The sequence below is a fragment of the Corapipo altera genome, unplaced genomic scaffold, assembly GCF_003945725.1.
Source record: "Corapipo altera isolate COAL_440 unplaced genomic scaffold, ASM394572v1 0, whole genome shotgun sequence".
NCBI classification, from domain to species: Eukaryota; Metazoa; Chordata; class Aves; order Passeriformes; family Pipridae; genus Corapipo; species Corapipo altera.
The window spans coordinates 10,125,181-10,147,125 of record NW_020884872.1 but is presented as its reverse complement, the minus strand read 5'-3'; the positions used below and the strand labels follow the sequence as shown (position 1 = coordinate 10,147,125).

The 21,945-nt window shown below is 35.2% G+C and overlaps 1 protein-coding gene across 11 annotated transcripts in view; it reads right to left on the bottom strand.

Moving 5' to 3' along the window:
* DMD (dystrophin) overlaps window positions 1–21,945 on the bottom strand; it is a 918,699-nt gene that overhangs the window by 324,234 nt on the left and 572,520 nt on the right. For all 11 annotated transcript variants that reach the window (XM_027636380.1, XM_027636395.1, XM_027636430.1 and 8 more), the window contains 2 exons: window positions 20,357–20,465; window positions 2,582–2,817 (listed from right to left, as the gene is read on the bottom strand). In XM_027636380.1, the coding sequence (XP_027492181.1) occupies window positions 2,582–2,817; window positions 20,357–20,465 (345 nt within the window). The remainder of the gene's footprint in view (window positions 1–2,581; window positions 2,818–20,356; window positions 20,466–21,945) is intronic.

Here is a 21,945-nt window from a genome sequence, read left to right as displayed (position 1 = left end):
CAAATTGAAGGGAACTTAACCAAAATGCCCTCAGAGATGGAGCTTCAACAACATTACATGCTGCTGTGAAGGAAAGGACAACCTAAGGCCACTTACTTTTACCTGGGTGATTTGGAAAATGGCCTGTTACGTACATTGCTAGAATATGGGATTTCTTTGCTTTTGAAATGTTTGCTTTGACATTTCAATTTCTTATTAGAAATGTGGCCCTTTGTTTTGAATGACATATGAAATAGAAACAAAACCCCAAAACAGTAAGAGTTTGGAAGCACATCAACAGGAGTTTGAAGTGTTCTAAATTCTGGGTGAACAGCTAGAGATGTATTATAATAAAACAGCCTTCACGGAGCATGCATCTCTGTAATGATGAATTTGTATAAGGGAAGCAGTTGGCTGTGTTAAGATGGTATTTTATACCTAAAGTCAGAAAACCGTTTTTAAAAAAACAGCTCAATCTACAAAGATGGAACTTTCATTAAATCTTACTGAGATGCCTGTAAAAATGCAATAAACTCTCCAAATAAACCACAATGCAATAGTGTGACTTCCAATGACTTTTAAATCACAACCACAGGAGAGGTATGACTATAATCTTCTACAGAATATAAAGATCAGGGGAGGTAAGCACTACTTTAGGATTTCCAACTTAGGTCATATCTGGCCCGACTTTTCATATTAGTCAAGTACCCACATGTCCAACTTCATCAGCTCACATACTGCTGCAGACACCCTACACATAAGAAAGCAGGAGTTTTTTTGAGAAACCTAGAATTCTTTGTCGGTTTTGAAAATTTCTGTGTGTAAATCTTAGCTAATAATCCAGTGATACATTTACAAGAAGAATGAAATATTTCATGAGATTCATTTCCATGTATTAAGCGATATTAAGATGATCATTAGAGAAGAGGGAGACAGTTAACAGAACTGCAGTCTATATTTAGACATTGATTCTTCCATTTCATCAGAGAATATATTAAATGTCACATTCTGTTGCACAGCCAATTAGAGAGGTAAGCACAACAAAAAAGAGTTTTCCTGCTGGTTTTGTTACCAGCACAGCATGGTATCAAAAAAAGAGACAGGGCTACCCAGCCAGGAACAGACTGCACTAGTGCTAAAATATTTTAGCCTTGAATAAAGATGAAATGCAAATACGAAGCAGTTCATTTTATAACATGTATAACATTAACTGAAATTCTCAAGAGTTAATAATCTAACCTTATATTTAAGTCAAAGACATCTGCAGTAGGAAGCAAGCTTTGGATTTTGCCTGCCAGAAAAATATGCTAAAGTGAGGTATAAGTAAGAAAACTGTATAATGATGAACCAAGTATTTGACAATATAAAATTTTAAAAACAAAATTATTCTGAAAAAGATTAAAAGATTATGTGTAAACAAGTCTTCTTTGGCCCTCAACCTTTACAATGACATAACAGCTATTTTAACCTAATGTCCTGTGTAGGTGACACTGCAATTATCATTTATTAAAATATACCCATGCCATTTTAAAGATATTTTAGTTAATGAAGCCATATATAATTCTACTTTATAAATATTACGATCATTAATCAAGATGAAACAAGTATTTTATTTATCTAGAAGATAGGAAAAACTAAAAGTCTCAAAAATAGAAAGTTTAAAACACTGGGGAAAAAGGGAAATATAAGAAAACAAGCAGAATGAACCCCATGAGATATCAGCATATCTTCTAATAAAACATCTTAGTACAGATACTCAGAAAAATGTATCCAATTTTTCTCCCACACTTTCTAGTTTAAGAAATATGAAAGAATGTCAATATCTTTCTCACAATATTCTCACAATAAATCAGATTTTTTATTATGAGGAGGAAGAGGAGACTGAAGAAGAGAATCTTGTAATAGAGAGTCTTAGACTCAGTTTAGAACCGAACTGATTGGAAATTTAGCATTGAAAAGTTTTGCACATGCAGGCCAAATCTTTTATATTGAGTGATGTTAAATCTAGAAGGCAGGTAATTACTTTGAAGCTGCGTGATACCAAATTACTTTTATTGCTACTGAGTAGCTAAAATTTAGCCTTTCTTTTTTCCTTGCACATGTATTTCTGTATTTTTCTGTATTTTCAAAGATAAGTAACACTGATGCAGTTTTGCTGACAAAACAATTGCATTAATGAGCTGTTGTTTTCTTTAAGAGAATTGAGGAGCTTTTGATAAATCAACTGCAAGAGTATATAAGCCTTTCAGAAAGTTATTACAGAAGTAACATATGAAAAGGTATCTAACAGGGTCTTTTTCCTCCTGGCAACCTGGAGCTTACTGTGCAATTCCTTCTTATATTTCACCCATTGGCTTGCATACTCTTAAGCACAAGCACTATAAAGAGATCTGCTTTAAATACCAGAGAAAATACTAAATACTCTTCCTTTTTCGCTCAAATAATTATCTAAACATTTCATCCAGTAATTGTGTTTAAGGGATAAAGTAGAACAACTACATGTATTGCAACCTATCATTTCTCCTGTGTTCCTAATGGAAATAATATAAGACAGAATAAAGATCATGAGGCTTTCAACTTGAAAAATCAGTGTTTCTCATACCTTTTGTTTGATGATCATGTCGTTGATGTCATCAAGATCACCTACTACCACTCTCTGAGATTTTATCTCTCGATCCAGTCGAGAAAGCCAGTCAGTGAGTTCTGCCCATGCCTTATTGAAGTCAGCCAAGGCTGGAACCTCCAAAAGCACAGAAGATGGCATTTCTGGTTTGAAGGTGATGGTTTCCTTGGTTACCCTGGTTTGTGTATCCACAGCAACAGTTTCACCAGAAGTTACTGAAAGAAAAAAAATGCTAAAATTACTGAATAAATGAACTATGATAAATGTTTATTTAAGTAACAGAATTTATGCGGTAGAAAGACTAACACAGAAATAAGCTCATTTCTTGATGTTATCCCTACTGAAAATATGAAAATCAAAATTAAAAGAACATAGGAATTTATTTCTTCCATGTATTTCTATCATAATATCTGCTTAACATCCAATATTCTCATCATGTTCAAATTGCATCCTTAAAAGACCAGTGGGATGCAGTAACACAAAGTTCATAGTGTATTAAGAACCCCTCGCTCAAGGTCATTGAAGTATTGCTACACATGAGTAATTTTCAAAAAAATCTAGTAGTGAGGTTAGACCTCTTGAGGCCAGAGACATACTGAAAAGAGTTGGTCAGATTATCCAGTGTATCATGGCCTGATCATGTATCTAGAAACAGGTTTCCTCCACAGTCTCCAAGTCACTCTGTAGCTGTGAAATTTTCTCACCAACAATCTCCTCACTTACCATTACCACCAAATATTTCCCATAGGCTCTGTGACCAATATGGAAGCTTATACAAGAAGAAGTTCAGCCTTGATGAATTCTTTAATTTTTCACCTCATAACTTGAAAATATTATGTGCTATTATTTGGATATTTGTGGATTTGGAGATTTGTGGATTTTTTTCCCCTTCCCTTTGGAGAAAAGGGACTCATCTTCTTCTAGTGTCTTTTCCTGATCTGTTAGCTGCGTTTTAAATAATCTGTTAATTATTCATTGCTTGGAATGGCGAAGCACCCAACACCAGAGCACATTTTGTTTCTGTGCAGCAAAAATGATGAGAGGTGCCACAGATAGCTACCATTGGACAAAGAGGTATGCAGTCATTCAGAAGATCAAGACTGATTTTTTCTTCTTGATTTTTGCTATTTACAAATAGATGTCTGTGAAACATTGGACTATTTTTGCCCTCCAGTTAATGATGCAAAAGCAACTCCTTGTGGACAAAATTATTGCAGATGAGGCTACACTGAATTGTATTTTGTTAAATTTTTCTCATTTTTTTAAAAAGACCAGTCAAAGAAGAAAAATACTAAAATAGGGAAAACACAAGAACAAAAATGCCACTTGAAACAGTACCTGTCCCTTATTGCTCTTTTTTCATGCTTGCACAGATATGACATTTCTGTTCATGCAACAGAAATGTATAAATGAGGGACTAAAATCGATAGACAAATATAAATCAACATTAACTACACAATATGTAGCAACAGATCTCATTCTGAAATGATTTATCCAGAACTGCACTGACAGTTTCTGTAACTCAAAGGGAACAATTTGTTGCTTTTGGTTTTGGTTGGAGTTTTTTATAAGTTTGATTGTTTTTCCCCAGGACAAGTAATTTATAAATGCAAAACTAGAATCAGATTCTTTTTTTTTCAAATATTCGAATAGTAAATTCTACCCCATTGCAACACATCATGAAAACAATTATGGACTTCATCTTTGAATTTATTTAATAGTTATACTGATTCACTTCAGTGATATGATAAACCACAAAACCAAAAGGACAAATAGAATTTAAGACAGTAAATCACACAAATGTGCAGTTTTGAAGGTGATTTCCCATTAGCCCTTTTTGCTGCTTAACAAACAATGAAACAACAAAGAACAGGAATGGGGGGGAAAAAATACAAAATGATAGCTATGATTTCCAACTTGTTCTTGAGCTCTGAAATACACTGGATGAAATCAAGAGTATATCGATAATTTTTGCATCCCGTAAATAATCTGTGATGTTTAACTTTAGGAGTGAAAATAACTAAAATGCATCATGAAATTGAAATTCAAATATAAAATGCAAAAATAAGAAAATCAGAATGAAGTCACTGCAAGGAAAGAATTTCCCCTGCACCCCATCAGTGTTGTGTTTTAAGAGAGGGTCAAACTGATAACTCAAAACAAATGAAGCTCCTTATTTAGGCACTGAACAGGAACGGAATAGACAGGAAAAATGACAACACTTCCAAGAGATTCAAAGCCCTTCCAACACCCCTTTCAAGCAAAAGTCTTTAAGCAAAACTGCCTCAGTTCCCAGGAATGTTCTGAGCCATCCTTCAGAATGTTGTAAGTAGTGTTCAAGTTGTAGCTATGTAAGGTAACTGCATCTACTAGGTCAAAGCTTTTTGACAGAGATGAAATGACATAGTAACTGGATATAGATTTTAATTCATTTTGCATGTCTAGCCTGGGGCTTTAGTTCCATTGTTAGCAGCATGAATTAAGGTAGATATCAGCCTTACATCCTTCATACAATGAATAAGACTAATATACACCCACTAAACTTGTTCCTGTTTTAGTCAAGGAAACCCAGCTGCATTTTACTCACTCTGAGCAAACAGAGGAAGGATACCTGTACCCTGTGGCATATGCACAGACATCATCACTCAGTGCATTTGTTATTTTAACACAGGCAGCACTGACTTCAGTGACAGACCAAGCGAGTATTCCCTCTGCAGGCAAAGCAGCAGTTTGCTGACTGGAACGTGGCACAGGTTTTGCTTAATTCTTGGGAAGTCTCAAGTGTCATCTTACAAGCGCTTTATCATTGTGAGCTCGATTTGGAACAACTAAACTCCACAGTAGCACGCAGGTGAAGTTCTGTCAACTACTAAAGTGCATTTTTTCCTTTACTTTTTTTTCTTATGCTGTGTCTTTGCAACTGGTTTTCTACAGGCTTAGAGCATCCATAATCATATTCTTAAAATCCAAGAAGACTTCTCAGAGAGAGAGAGATCTGAAAAGACAGTTCTGAGACTGATTTATTCTTTAGACTTGTTCCAGTGATAAATGAACAGTCTCATCTCTCTCTGTCCTTCAGAGTTAAGGAAATAAAGTTAAGAGTACATTAAGTCCTGCCATGCAGTACAGCCCCTCCATGCCAGGTGCTCACTCTCAATAACACTTTTTGCAGAGAGGGCTACATATTGCCAAATACTCTGGGTAACAAAGGAGTTCTGAAAGAAAAATAGTAGAAATACAGTGGCCAACAGAGATCTGATTAACTATAATAAATAATGTAAATTTATTATCCCAAAAAACCCTACCAACTTTGAAATTTGAGAGCAAGGAATGTTTTTTTCTGATAATCTGAACTCAGAATAAAGTCTTTACATTGATCAAAAGTTATTGCCAACAAAATTCCACCCACAACTCTAAATCTAGAAAATATGCACCCATAGAGAATTGTATCTCTAAGATAGAATTTTCTCAATATTTAATCAGCTTTTAAAGACAAAAATAATGTTTCAAAGTGAGTCTTTTTCTACTTTAATAGAATACTAATGCCTGATTTTCTTAGCCTTGAATATTAAGTAAAAACAATTCTTAGAAAAAGAAGAGTTGGTAATAATATTTGGGATATTTCATACATAGTAATTTTTATAGATTATAAATGAGTAACAGTTTGTACTTAATTTCATGAACACTTAGGGAACATTCACATTATATGTTATTGTCATGAGTTTAAAATACAAGGTAAGTGCCTGCAATTCCTTTTAATTCACAAAGCTCTTAATGATTCGTAACAAATCATTATGCATTATATATAATTTTGATTATTACAGGTAAAAGAAGCTGATAGTTTATGGGATTATTAATTAATGTTTAGATCTAAAATAGTCTGTGCAGTAAGATGAAGAGAGGGACCAAAACTAAAGACCCCTTAGGGATTCAAAAGAAAGTAGGAAGTCAAGGTTAAAACTCTTTGAAGAAAAAGATTTACAAGCAAATGGGTACTGCTATATTTGAAACATAACTACAAAAGTTATGTTTTCGACTCTGTTGCTATTATTAATTTAATAAACAGCATCAGAATTTTAAATTTATAGTAGAAAGGTAAGTGTCAGCTTTCTCAGACTTTTCTTTCTCTGTCATAGGAAAATCTGGTAGAATTTTTTTACCATCCTCATTTTTATATGTAGAAGTGTGACTAAGCTGTTTATTGTAAAATTAATTTCTTTGAATTCCTTCAAACACAATAGAAAGATGTTTTGATATGTCTTTCATTCAGAGTAAAGAAAAACTCTTGCATCACAAACACTGGGTTGCAACGGGAATAAGAACATATTCCACTGTCCGTCAAAAAAATAGGTAGAAGCTACCAAACACTAAGGATTTCAGTTACATAAACCACATAAGTAGGTAAAGAAACATTGAGCTGAAGTTAACTTAGTGCTGCATAGCGCAAAGTTCAGGTTATGGCCTGTTGTTGCAAAGAGCTGCAAATACTTTCTCTGTGTGCAAGATAACTAGAAGTGTAATGTTAATAGTTTCTTTGACCATAGGAGGTACTTCAAGGTAATTTCCATGCTCAGAAGTTAGAGTTCTAAAAAACTGCCCTCCGTAGAAGAGAATCAGATTGGATAATACTTCAGCAAACTGGAAATACATAAATAAGTCCATGGGCCCCGATAGGATGCACCTGTGAGTGCTGGGGGATCTGGTAGATGTCATTGCAAGGATACTTTCCACAAACTTTGATGGATCATGGCAAATGGAAATGTCTGAACACTGGAGGAAAGCAAATATCACTTTCAAGAAGGATAATACAGAGAACTCAGGAAACCACAGGTCAATTTGAGGCTTCAACTCAAACCCTGGGAAAGTGATAGAACAAGTAATCCTGAGAATCTTTAGGTGCATGAAGCACAAAAAGGTGATCAGGAACAGGCAGCATGGATTCCCCAAGGGGAAGTTCTGCTTCACCAAACTGCTCACATTCTACGATAGAACAGCTGGCTTGGCAGACACAGGCAGAACAGCAGTTGTTGACAGCCTTGACATCAGTAAGGCTTTCAACACTGTCTCCCATAAGATTCTCACAGAGAAGCTAAGGAAGCGTGGGCGGGATGAGCAGACAGTGAGGTGGGCTGAAAACTGGTTGAACCACTGGGCCCACAGGGCAGCGATTAGTGGCATGAAGTCTAGTTGAGGGCCAGTAAGTAGTGGTGCTGCCCAGAGGTCACTCCTGTGTCCAATCCTATTTAACATCTTCCCTAAGGACGTGACTGTTAGGACAGAGCATACTATCAGTAAATTTGCAGCTGACACAACGCTAGGAGGAGCAGCTGAAACAGCAAGAAAGGTTGTACTGCAAATCAGAGGGACCTTGACAGGCTGAAGAAATGGGCTGACAGGAGTGACATGAAGTTCAACAAAGGGAAGTGCACTTCCTGGGGAGGAACAACACCATGTACCAGCACAGGCTGGGAGCTGACCAGCTGACAGTGCAGAAAAGGCACTCGTGGTCTTTTGGTCCTGGTGGACTCCAAGTTGAACATGAGTCATCAATGTGCCCTTGTGACAAAGGCTCATGCTATCATGGGCTGCATTAGGAGGATCATTGCCAACAGGTAGATGAAGCCAATGCTTCCCTTCTGGAAAGCCTGAGAGAGTACAAACTGTTTACCCCAGAAAGGAGAAGACTCAGGATGGAATCTCATCAACATGCATAAATATCTGAAGGGAGGGTGCAGAGAAGATAGAGCCAGGCTCTTTCCACTGGTGCCCTGTGACAAGAAATGGGGCAATGGGCACAACTGAAACACAGGAGATTCCTCCTGAATATCAGGAAGTGTTTTTTGACTACGAGGGTGACTGGTCCCTGTAGGATGACAGCTTACCCCAGAGAGGTTGAAGAATCTCCATTCTTGGAAATACCCAAAAGTCACATGAACATGGACGTGGGCAGCCTCCTCTAGGTTACCCTGTCTGAGTAGGGGGGTTGCACCAGATTAGCTCCAGGGGTCCCTTCCAACCTCAGCTATTCCATGGTCCTGTAAAGCTATGTTCTCATTTTCAAACATTCTCCAAAAACCACATTGGAAATAGTGTAAGGACAGAGAACGATTTGGGCAGGAAGCAGCTAAGACTGGAGACAGTACACGGCAATAATCCTGGCACAGTGTATGTAAACACTCAACTGACTGCTCTACATGTGGTGGAAAAAGTTTTAAATCTGCAGTATTTGATCCTAGTTGGACTATTACTTGACCAGGGGCAGGTAGTACAAAACCAATTGAAGATTGTAATATATATCTGTAAACAGAGGTATCATTAGTCTGCTTGGACTGATTGTTCCATCCAAATCTTTCTGAAAGATAAACTGCTCCAAAGTTCAGTCTCCTTTTAGTAATATAGCATTGTCATGGCACTCCCTGAGAACCTTTCCTTAGGTAGAGTTCAACATGACTGATGGGCCCACTAAAAACTGAAAAGCAAAAGGCTAGGGTATGAATGGATCACTTTTAGTGAGCGTGAGAAATAAGCAGACAAAAACTAAAAAAAAAGGTAGCACAAGACCCTTTCATATACTATGTGAAGGTAGTTGGATCTTTATTCCATTTATAGCAGTATCGCTGATTAAAATTACCAAGGCTTATTTAACTATCAAAACATAGTTAAAAAGTTGGTTGAAAACAATATTCTGAAATTATATAGTGTCAACACTGTTTACAATACTGAGATAATGCTTTAAAAAAAATCAGAAGAAGGAAAAAACACCCAAACCCAGACCACAATGTAAACAAAACCCCAAACCTGGTACATTCAATTTAATGTGTAAGATTTAAAAATCTCCTTCTGTAAAAAAAAATCTTTCCTGTTTATGCAAACTATATATAAAACATGATTGCATTTGTTACTTCTTTCTGTTTAGTAGTTTAAAGGCTAGCTGAACAAACATCTACAATACTGACACCAATATTTCTACTACTGCTAAAATAACCATTTTTTGATGCCATTAGTTGCTTTTTCACAAAATTTGAAGTTGATTCAATTTCTGAGACACTGGCATAATATAAAGTAAACATATGTTAAGGCTAATATCTCTTATTTATTGCAACAAAAGTAAAAATAATAATAAATGTTTACATTTGTGTCATTCCCCTCTCATCAATATTTTCTTAATTTTAACATGAAGTGCCAGGAACCCACAGATGAGAGAAACAATTACTTTCTGGCTTGACTGTGCCCTCTGTCTTCTTTTGTCAGTACTCATTGTAGTCTTCCCCTAAGCTCTCATGATATATGCTCTAAAAGGCAAAGAAGAAAAACTTCTCGAAGTAGAGAATTCAGACTGGCTCAACTAAAATGAATAAACAGAATCTAAAAACTATTATTATGAGTCTGACTCAAATCCTCTTCTGCTAGTTTTAGCTTCTCGTTTGGTGTATTGTTCCATGTGGAAGACTTTACACGTCTGACCAGAGACCTGCATATACTGGTTTGCACAAAATAAGGTGAAGTCATACAGAATATTTTCTGTATCTATTGTGTGGATTATCACATGGAAATTTTGGACAAATGGCTTATTTTCTTCACAACACAATTACAAGCTTTTGACTAAATTGCTACTTACATTCATTCATGGTGACCCATAATAAATATTTTCATCACTCTGATAAAAAGTTTTACATTTGACAACGAAGAAAACAGTCGAGAGCATTCAACGCATGTGAGTTTTTGTGTTTCAGGGTGATACATGGGCTTTTTTCTAAACCAGTCCTGAAATAAACATTTCCTATTTATTTTATAGATATAACCATTTTAACATTTTTCATAAGAACTTTGAAAGGAAACCTTAAGAAGACATTGCATCAAGGGAGTCAGCCTTTTGGAGAACAGAGATGCTACAAACTTTACACTGCAATAACGCTTTGAATCCCAAAGAGATCCACGCAACTACAAACAATTTAAAACTAATTTATCTGTAAAAGTTAGCAGTAATCCACAAATGCAAAATTACAGTCAATGGAGCTATTTACCTTATGAGTACTACTTATACGTTTGGGTTTTTAAGGATAAAAGTACCTGGTTGACTCTTAAAATTTTGTAATAAAGAAGTATTGATGAAAATGTTCCAGCCTGTTGTGGGATCTCTTGAAGTTTTAAGACAGAATCAATACAAGAGTTTTTCTGGTAATATTAAGGCATTGTCAGTATGTAATTTTATTTTTTAAAGTCATCTAAAAATAGTACTTTTGCTGTTACTTAATGTTTTAATAAGGAAATAAAATTTCATTTTTCATATTTATTTCCTCTCTCCCTCTGAGAATTTTCAGTAACTGATTTCTGCATCCTTAGTTAAGTTTTCCAATATCCAGAAACACACACAATAATTTCTGGGCAGTCTGAAGAGTTCAAGGAGCCAAGTATTATTTTTTTAAAGCAGTCTTTTTTTCTGTAGCTGTTTTTTAAATGTAGTACTATTTGTACCACTACAGAAGGCATTTATTTTTTTCCAAGTGATAGGAGCTTTTTTCGGTGAGTAGTTGTTGCAGTTGTTACAAAAGGGTTTCATGAAAATGAATGTTTTGTACTACAGCATTTGTGGTGCTGTAGAATCAAATTCTGTCACATACTTGCCTTACAAAAAACGTTGTGACAACATCTGTCACAAATGATGTAAGCACCTCTCAGTACTCCTTTTGTCAGTAAGTAACAAGTTCCTTGACTTAGTATGCAGCTTTCAATTGGATGTCAATCTATATGACAACATTTACATTTCCAGTGTATTACTATTGGCATGTAACTGAATTTTGGCAGCTAGTTTTTTGATATAAGGAAAAACACATATTGCCAGCAGCTCCAACTTTTACAGTCTCATAAAAAATCACCTCTTCTAATTTTGCAAGATCTATAAATTGATTTAACAGGGATAAATTGCCATCCTAGCCAAGGGGAACTTGGAAAAAAAGGTGTAAGAAATTGTACACAGATACAAAACATTTTGTTTTGGGATTTTAGGCACCTTGTAGTTTAAAAAAAAAATAAAATAACAGGTTTGAAGAAAGTGTGAAATAATCAGTGTTCAGTTAGCTAATTTAACAACATTACAGTATTCATGCCAAAGCTTCTGTCTACCCTTATTCTTCAAGAGAAAAATTCTGCAGAATTAAAAACAGCTGTTCAAAGGCAATGTCATCACTGTCACTTTGTTTCTGACAAAGTAATTCCTAAAATCACTACAAGCACCTTCTGTTCTTTCATTAGAAATTTTAAAATATCTTGCCTCGTACTACTTAGTGAAATACTTGTCAAGCTTTCCCACGAAAACACCTATAAATGCTTACTTTTCAGGTCAAACTGATCTCTACTGCTTTTCCAGCTATTTTAGTTTTACCCTATGAAGAACTGCCTTTGGGAACTTAAGTGTCATCTGACCAGCAATCTATTGTTAAAGAAAATATCAGTAATGCAAATCTCCTCCTGCCTGTCCCCATCACTGTATGTCCCCTGCTTTTCCACACTGATACAATCAAAGTCAGCAGTCTGATATTGCAGTGACAAGCTTCATGTCAACCAGACTAAAGAGTTTTCTAGCTGGAAGAGAAGAGATTTTCATTTGCCACCTTTTTCTCCTTTTAGCCCTTTATGGTTTAAGGAACAAGTCTGTCGTTCTGCCATCATCTCATGCCCTCTGACTAGAGTAGAAATGTTAGAAGCAATTATGAGCTTTATTCCTCATTCCCTGTGGCCTCCACGCTGCTCATGAACTGTGATCACACTCGCTTAAACTCCTTGCTTGGCTGTTTCTCTGTAGAGCAGACCTAACTCTGTGGCAGCTCCAATCACCATGGAAATATTAGGAAGGATATCAAAGAGCCATTGCATTTTTTGGTAGGGCATGACCAGGATGTCACTGAGCACTGCTCCTTTCACAAGGAAAAGCTGGCTTCCTTTACTCTTTTAAAAAGACAAGTCAACAAAGAAAAGCACAAAGGTCAAGAGAGTTATGTGCAGAATGACCTATGACTTTCTATTATTCTAGCAAATAAAAGACATTTTCACAGAATTTAGTTGTCAACAGACCTAATTACTACATAAAAAGAAAGAGAATAGAGAGATTAGTGCTATTTGGAAGCCGATATTATCTGGATAATCAGATATTAAAGTAATTCAGGTGCCTGTGACAAAAAGAAGGGAGAGAGAGAGTGCTTAAAGCACTTTAAAAAAAAGAGTGTAATTTAAAGATGTAAAGCTAGAAACTGAGGCAGAAAAACTAAAAAAGAGCGTAAACTAACACTTTATTACAGATACTCTGTTGTAGGAACTCTAGTGAGAATCCTTTTTCCCTATTTTCCAGAATAAACTAATTCAAATGCTTGTTGTTCAAATGTCTATCTGTGTTTTAAAAATGATACAATTGTGTTGTTGCCACATTTCTTGAAAATTGTTAACATTGGATTCTGCAGAATGTTAACCATGTTACGGGAGCCATATAAAAAATCCGACCCTAAGTGTAACTTAGTTCTGTGCTCTCACCAGGTATAGTTTATCAATAATAGCTTGATGAATTCTACAGTATGCTGTAATCTACATTTCATGGGATTTAATCAAAATGAATCCTGCCTATCCTGCTGCTACTAACTATTGATCAAGAAATTAAATGAAAGAAAGCAAGCTGCAAAGCCTGCTCCTCAGAAGAAAATGCTGGATCATATTTTAAAAATGGAATAGGTGAATGCAATCCTTTGAAAGACTGATTATAGCATTAATCTTATTCACATCATAAATCTTGACAGCTGTGCTTTGAACAACTTGTTATAGAATAGCAAAAGTAGACCTAGATTCCATATTGTCTTTAATAACAGCAAAGCAGCCAACTGCTGTTTTCACTTTGATTTACATTTCATCACAGGTATAAGTACAATAAGTACAATAAAAATTCTGAGTAGGAACCCAGAGTGAATTTTATTTAATCAACTGAGCTCTGAAAAATCAAAGTAGAAGTCCACCTTCCCTTTGTAAACTGCACTGCCACACCTGTTTATTACAGATATTTTAAAGAGGAACCTACTGCAAGACCTCTGAAACAGGATGGTAAATAAAGGCGTAACCTTTGTTTTTATTCAAATTGGGCTTCTGTGGCTTAGGTGTATTTTGCATGTATTTTTTACCTGTCAGATAATCCAGAAACAAATCCTCAAACCAAGATATACTATGAAGATCAAGATAGAAATTCTGAGAATAAAAGAGATTTGCGTTTCTAAACTTGCTTATTATGTTTTTATTCATGCAGCTCTGAAGGCATAGTGTCAGCTTTTTATCTAGATGCTTTTCATTACTTCTCCCTGTTGGTGTTGCAGCACATGCTGAGAATGACCTCCAGAGATTCCTGAAGCTATATGCAGAGAGAAAATTGAATCTCAAAGCTTTATTAGACAAGTTTGTCTTCAGCTTGTGTCTGATGTCAGCTGTATTGAAAAATAGAACTGCTCGTGAAACTGGGTCCTGACCTTGAAAAATCTCCAATCAAATGGTAACTGATTCAGTTTTGTGCCATATTGTTATTTGTTAGATGTGTCATATATGTGAGAAGTGAAAAAGCTTCTTAATGAAAATCAGATGGAATGATTAGACACTTCTTTCTTGAATATAATGGACAGAACAGATATATGGCAATGTACATATAATAGGGCCATCTCAGGCTGGCATCTGTGAACCTCTTTACTACATAAGACTATAAAGTAAAATGATTCCAACTCAAGTCTACTAAAACTATTTACAGAAACAAATTTCTTTTATCCTTCATTCAAAGGCAACCAAAAGAAAAAGTAAAGGCAATCATCTAGGTAATCATCTATTTCTTTACTATTCCACTATATACGGAGAGTGAGCAACCTTTGTTAGGCCAGCTGACTTAAGGAAGTCTATTCTTACTGCTCTCTAATGATTCAGGACCTCAAGGTATTCTCTATGATACCTCCCTACTGCATTTTTCCCTAATCATTTTCTCTTTTGCATTTTATTTCATAAAATTTCATAGAGTTAAACCAAATTATAATATTAAAAATAGGTATTTCCTTTAGATTCAATATGCATAAGTGTCAGAAACTATACACTTCTAGACACATAATCATTATTGGAAACAGTATTTCTTTCTACTACAACCCTCATAATAGTGGTTTTCTTTACTGGTTGACTAAAGTTGACTAAAATGGACTACTGGTAGTAGCATTGCCTTCTTATTCAGTAGAACTACTTATCATATCAGATGTACACACTGGATTTTTTGCTGTTCATTCTGTGAAGAATGGTTCTAGAAAATTAAGTATCTACCACATTCTCTATGAAAGCGTTTAAATACCTGACAGTACAGTTCTTTTAAATGGTGAAGGTTACACACAACATATTTTTAAATATCAACACAGGTTTCCATTAGGCTGTAGATGCCCACATCCCTAAATCATTCAGTCTTTCCCAAGGACTTATTTTGAGTATTCTTGATCTCAATTTTACTGTGCCAGCTGCTATAAAGAATACAGACACTCTAATATCTGATTTGTAAATTTGTTTTTAATTTACCCTCTGAATACACACATTATTATATTCTCAGGTTCACATAATGAAATGCACAAGGATTTTTAGAGCTAGCTTTTGAAAATTCTGAGAAACACAGTGCTGAACTACAGCATATGTGTTCACTCAAACACTGTGCATAATACATAAACAATGACTACTTCAGAGTACATTAGCTATGAAACACAACAAAAAAGAAAATTTATCTATTGTGCATTTTTGCCCAAAGCTAGTTGTTGTCATTTTGTTTCTTAACATTTTTTTCTTTGTTTCCTGAATATCTCTTAAATACAAATGGTTTGTTTGTTTTTAAAGAAGCAGTGGAACAGTACACAATTCAGTTCTGAAGTCCATGGAATATTTCAATAGTTATAGTTTCAAAAACAAAGAATCCTTCATCCCCACCGAAAAAAATATTAACCCAAATATCATATCAGAGATTTAATAGAATAGTCTTCATAATGTAGGATACTGCTATGTCCATCTGTACATCTCTCTGTCTTAGAAGTATCAAATATAGAATAATAGTTGACTCAAATATGTATTTAATATTAAAATGAAAGAAAATTCCGGATGCATATAAAACAGGCACTATCACTACAGAAGCACTTTCAGCTTCTGAGATCACTGGATTTTAGTTTTAAACCTTATGTTATTTCATCAAAGTGTGTATTTTCACATACATGATTTTATTTGTTGCTAAGTTTCCTCAAAAACCTACAGCCTAATGAATGGTATATTTTTAATAGCACCCATACATGTTTATTATATATTCCAGGCAGTGAATATGAATTTCAGCTGCATTAAACCACATCAGTACATATACTCAGAGTAATAGTGGCATTTTTCAGGAATTGTTTTATATGATTTTACAAGCCTGGAACAAAGCAGAATGCCTAGTCTGCCTAGTCCAGGTGAGGACTTGCTTCATAGAGAAATAAAAAACAAACTACACTTCCCAAACAGAAGAAGACATATGATACTCTTTCAACTAAAATATCAAAGGACAAGCAAATGAAATTCTGTTGTGACTAGTTTCCCCAGATTCACAAATATCACTCTTTTAATTCAAACCCCAAAACTCAAGACATTATCAGCTCTGGAGGTGACTGACTGCTGTGAATCTTTTTCCTACACCCCAGCTGAACACATAGGCTAGTGTGATGAGTTCTCCTCACCACCACTGCAGCTCACAGTCCTCTTGTTACAGAAACATCTAAAGGACTCAGCTTGATATGTCACTCCTCTCCCATTCTTCCTTTACTCATTTTAAATCCTGAAAATCCTTCTTCCCCTGCACAGGGAAGCCCAGTCTTTGGCTCTCTGTCTGCCATCCCTGGCTCCTACTCCCAAAGCAAATTATACTGAAAGCACAGAAGAGTGTTGATTATCTGCATTCGAAGAAAGATACTAAAGCTGATGGCAAGTGCTCTGAGTTCTGGTGATGCAATATTGGCTATCTTCCAATTATTTTTAGTAAATGTACAATAACTAGCAATGCATATAAGGCCTTTCTGTCAAAGTTAAGCCTGTTACAATTTGTAAAACATAACCAATCCTTTTTTTATCTTTTTTTTCAGACCTGCTACAAACAGTGCTCCAAAATAAACTTGTAAAGTTTAAAGGGATGAATTCTACCTAATTTCACAATAAATTGCTCCATTGTAATTGATACTAATTCTCATTTGACTTTTTTCTTCATTTCACAGTCATACATTTTTCTATTTCTCATGATGAGGCATTTTATACAAAAACACAAAAACTTGTGTAAATTGTCAGGGGAAAAAATGAAATTGCTTGTGCACAAAGTACTGTTCACTGAATAAGTTAAACTGCAAGAGTACTAATACAATGTATCACTCAGTTTTATTGGGTGAATATGCAAAATATAAAATTAGTTAAGCAAGTACTTTCAGCTGTATTCATTTGCAGTTATTTTTAAAACTTCACTAACTTCAAGTACAGCATGATTAAAAATAAATACACATCCTTTTTAAGAAATTGTGTTTTGAAGTATAAATTTGGTCATAAATTTCATCTAAATGAAAGTGACCAAAATATTCCCCTAATATCTTACTTGAATGAAGGCAAAACACAGAAAATTACTTCCTCAGGACCAAAGTCAGGAATGCCTCCCACCCCACAATGCATTCGGATGGATTTACAAAACACTATGTAACTTTAACTTATTAAGTAAATACAGTGATAGCATTTCAGTACAAAAGAAGTCATATGAATGTTAATAATGCTATTAAACATTGACCCTCCTGGAAAAGCCCATTCCAGAATTACATTTCTCTGTGTTTGAAATGTTTTCAAACTGCTGGCTAAGCAGTGCATCGAGGTATTTGGATAGAGACATTCACACAATTTCACGTTATCCTGTCAAGTACAGATAGCAAGTGTGATTTTCTTTTCTGAATCATCTTATCTTGGAAGTCAATCTTTGCTAAGGTTTTAGGCATACCCTTCAGCTAAGTACATTTTTTGAGCTGGAAAAGTACTTCTTGTTCACTATGCCCGAGGGCACACTGGACTGGTGGGATATTAAGGACTTTTTTAGTGCTTCTTCAGCTGAAGAAACTATGATGTGCAGACCTAGAAATAATTATAAACAGGGTCCTTTACCTCTGTAACAGCCACCACATGGTATATTTAGTAAGACTCTCTGACTGAGTTCTTGAAGATAGACTAGATCAAATAACACCTGACAGGGCAGTGGAGTTCAGAAAGTTACATCTTCATTCCCTGGTGTCAAACACAGCCGTCAACATTACTAAATTCTGATGTCCCTAAAAGTCTCTACAGAATCAAGAAGTGAATAATAGGAAATACTGCCATTGCTTCACAGAATCCTTCAAAAATAATTTTGTGCATCTTTCTTTAAAGATGACCTTTAACGAGATTGTTTAGCTTTAGGAAGGCTTGGTTAAAGCTTACTCTTCCACAGACAGTTCGGGTCTCTGTGCATATCAATGCATCGTTCATGAGAATCAGCAGAAGAGAATAAATAAGTCCATAAAAATGTCTCTCACATAAGTGGTTAAAATAACTGCAGAACTTATGCCACAGCATGACAAGACCCATGACATTCAATTTCTTCCCTCCCCACTTCCCATTGTTTTAAATGAAATACAAAAAATAGCTTAGTAACAGATATCACTTCCTATCTTTGAGGAAACCTGCTGTCTCAGCCTGGAGAAGAAAAGGCCCAGGGGGATAATATCCATGTGTTTAAAGAACTGATTGGTAAAGTAAAGAAGACAGAGCCAGACTCTTTTCAGGGAAGCCCAGTGGTGGGGTGAGAGGCATTATGCAAAAATTGAAATACAAGAAATTCTATTTAAATAGAAGAAGAAACATTTTTTTTTTTTTTTTACTACCAGAGTTGCTCAACACCGGAACAAGCTCCCCAGAGAGATTATGGAGTCTCCATCTTTGATAATACTAAAATGTGACTGGACATGACCCTGAGCAACCTGCACTAATTGACTGTGCTTCGAGCAGGAGGAATAGATGTCTCTCCAGGTCCCTTCTGAACTCTACAGTTCTGTGACAATACACCTATAATATCACAGTAAACTGACTCAAATAAAGAAACATTATGAATTAGTGTTACAAGCACAGGTTCACATTTTAAGTGCTCTTGACAACAGAGAGGAAATCAATCTTACTTCCTGCTTAATCCTTTACAGAACACCAGTGCTTTAATTTTCTGCATGTATAATTCCATCTGCTGAGTCTTGGAAATGTTAGCAGTCAGAGCCTACATCTTGCATTAAGGTAAATGAGTAATTTTGCAGTTCTTCAGCTAAAGATGAGTTAATATAATAATATACTGCACTAGCACTCTGTGTTCTTGCTCTTGTTCCATTATTATAATGTCTTTTGTAATGGCAAATATACAACTCTCCAACACTATTTCCCTCTGGAATCTGACATAACCTGCTCATACATAAAACTGACACAGCAAGTTTAGTGACCCAGCAGAGCAAAAAATGATCATGCATCTCCTTCAGTCTCTCCATATCATTACATGAATTTCTACAGAATGCCTTAGAACAAAATCCTCTGTAATGTAATGATACTGTTGTCCTACAAGTTTTAAAAATACTAGTGGTATTAGTGCAATGATACTTCTCTGAAAAAAAAAAAAAAGTTTTTTTCTGCCTTGCTGTCCCAGAGAGTCAGCAGTAGAAGGTAGAGAATTCTCCAATTTCAGCCTTTCTTGAATGTCACCCACTAAAACACGTTAAAAGCAAGAGGGATAAACATCCTACATGTAATCAAATTCCAAGTCATTACTGTATCTATATCAAAACCAGAGTTACAGACAATCTTATAGGGGAGAGGGTTGGGGAACTTTTCTTTCTGCTCCCACAGATGATAAGCAGCATTCCAAATTGTGAGTAATATTCTTCATCCAAGCAACTGAGATAGTTCAATACCAAGTAGAGAATCTCAAACACTTGGGAAACTCAGACTGAACCCCATGCTTCCAGTATGTATTTCTTTTCCACCCATGCTTAATCACTACATTTTAAAGGAAAGCAGTGGGAAGTAAAATTCATTTATCAAGGAGAAAAAAATTAGTTTGTTCCTTTGTAGGGAACAAGCAGGTGCAAAGAGTTCTGAGAAGTATCTAATATAAATTTTGTCCAAATAATTTAAATAAAATGCAGATCAAGTGTCTTGTTGTGTATTCATGAATGCAAGACACACAGAGATGTATATCACAGACTCAATATTTAACTGTAGAATTACTCCTACCATATTGCCTTGAAACAGTCTCATTTTATTGCCCTATCAGTAGTAGTAATTTCAGAATTTCATTCTGTGACCAATTTAGACACTTGACCTATAGTAATATTTTCTTTTTATTTAAATAATTTGTCTCCCTTTGCAGTATTTCCTCCATTAATATATGTAGAAAGTCAAAATCCCATAAAGAAACATGACTTTGAAACAGTAATAATTTGAAAAGCATGCTGCAACCTTTACATCAAATAATAATCTAATTTGTCTTCTGGGATACATTGTGCAAAAGAGAAAGGTAATGATAAAAAAAACAAGTTAAATGGCATAGTAGCACTCGTAAGGATGCAGAATTAATTTAGACAGTCTCCAGCCATTTTCATTTTAACTGTGTGATTTGTAATTAATTTTAAAAAACATATATACTGAAGCACTTACAGACACCTGGAGAGAAATGGCCAAATGCTGACAGTGCTGGCTTTTCCTTTAGTTGTTGAATTAAGTGGTGTATCGCCTTCCAGTCAGCATTCAAGTCTTCTAATTTTTTCTAGAATAGAACATAACAATATATTAAATTTATAATACATAAATTAATGTATCATAGAATTATTTGGGTTAGAAGGGACCTTAAAGATCATCTCCCCTCCCACCATGGGCAGGGATAACACCCACTAGGATCAGGTTGCTTAGGGCCCCATCCAATCTGGCCTTGTAACGTAAATAAATTACACTTTTGTAAGGAACATAGACTTGTTCTTTAACATACTGTAGACAGGTCTATTTTTTAATCATTCTAACCTGAGATGCTAATTTTTTTAGTTAAAATAGAGATGTGAATTATGTATTTCAAAAAGTTTGTCAATAAAACCTCTGCAATTTGTTATATCAAATACAGAATTCATTCTTCCACCTATTTAAAAAAAAAAAAAGGGAAAAAAGAATAAAGAAAGTTTTAGGAGTCTTCAGGGAGTCATAAACTTCAGTGTGTGGGCACACAGTCCTGATCAGTAATGGCTAAACTGTTCCCTTTAAACAAAACCTGCATGAAAGTCTAGACTGTGAATAACATCAGTCCTCAGATAACCCTGAGAGGCATTTAAGCTTGAAAATGTTCTTTCTACCTTTCTTTTTCCCTAGCTTTAAGGACTGTAAAGAAGGATGAAACATTGTTAATTCTGTGCTGACATCTCTAAACTCTTAAAACGAAGACTGCATTTCCTTTTTAAGCTTCTCCCTGATTGTCTGCTACAAAAAGCAGCACAGAGTACCAGTGCCACTCAGGAATGCTTTTAGTATTCTATGGTTTCTATCCACAACTAGATATATAGTATAAATCACAATCCAGCTGTGATGGAAACAGGATGCCTATTAAGAAAGGTATTTTAATTACCTAGAGTCTAAGATGTCAGGGTTCAATAGGAGAGGGATAGAGAACAAAGTTCATTAAACTGACGTGTGTAGACATACACACACAGATTCTAAGATGACACAATTTTATGTTCTGGTATGTCAGGGCAGTGTTTCTAGAATTTACCTTAAGCTTTGCCATAAGTACTCTCAACCTTTAAAGTTCTTTTCTATCTACCAGCAATGGAGGCCAGAATATTATCTGGTATAAATTCTGGACAGATTTTTGTGTAAATGCTTTTTGATAGGGCAGGAAATAAAGGATACAATTCTGCATTAGGGAATATACCAACTGTTTATCTTTAAAAGCAGTTTAAAAACTCTACTAAAAAAAAATAAAACGTCATGTATATCAGAGATTCTTCTTGATAATAGACTATGAGGACTAGGCAGAATAAACAATTGGGATAAACATAACTTGTATGACAATTCAGAATCATAGGTATGTTTTATATCTGTATGAATTACAGTCACACAGAAATGCACACTTTGGAAACATTTATGGCAGATTTTAAAGTTTTTGTCTTTTTTTTTTTTCCCCTGCTGCGGTAGCCCAAGAACCTACTTCCATAGCTAAAATGTGAAGTATTGCTCCAATATCTATTAATTCAATAGCTGCG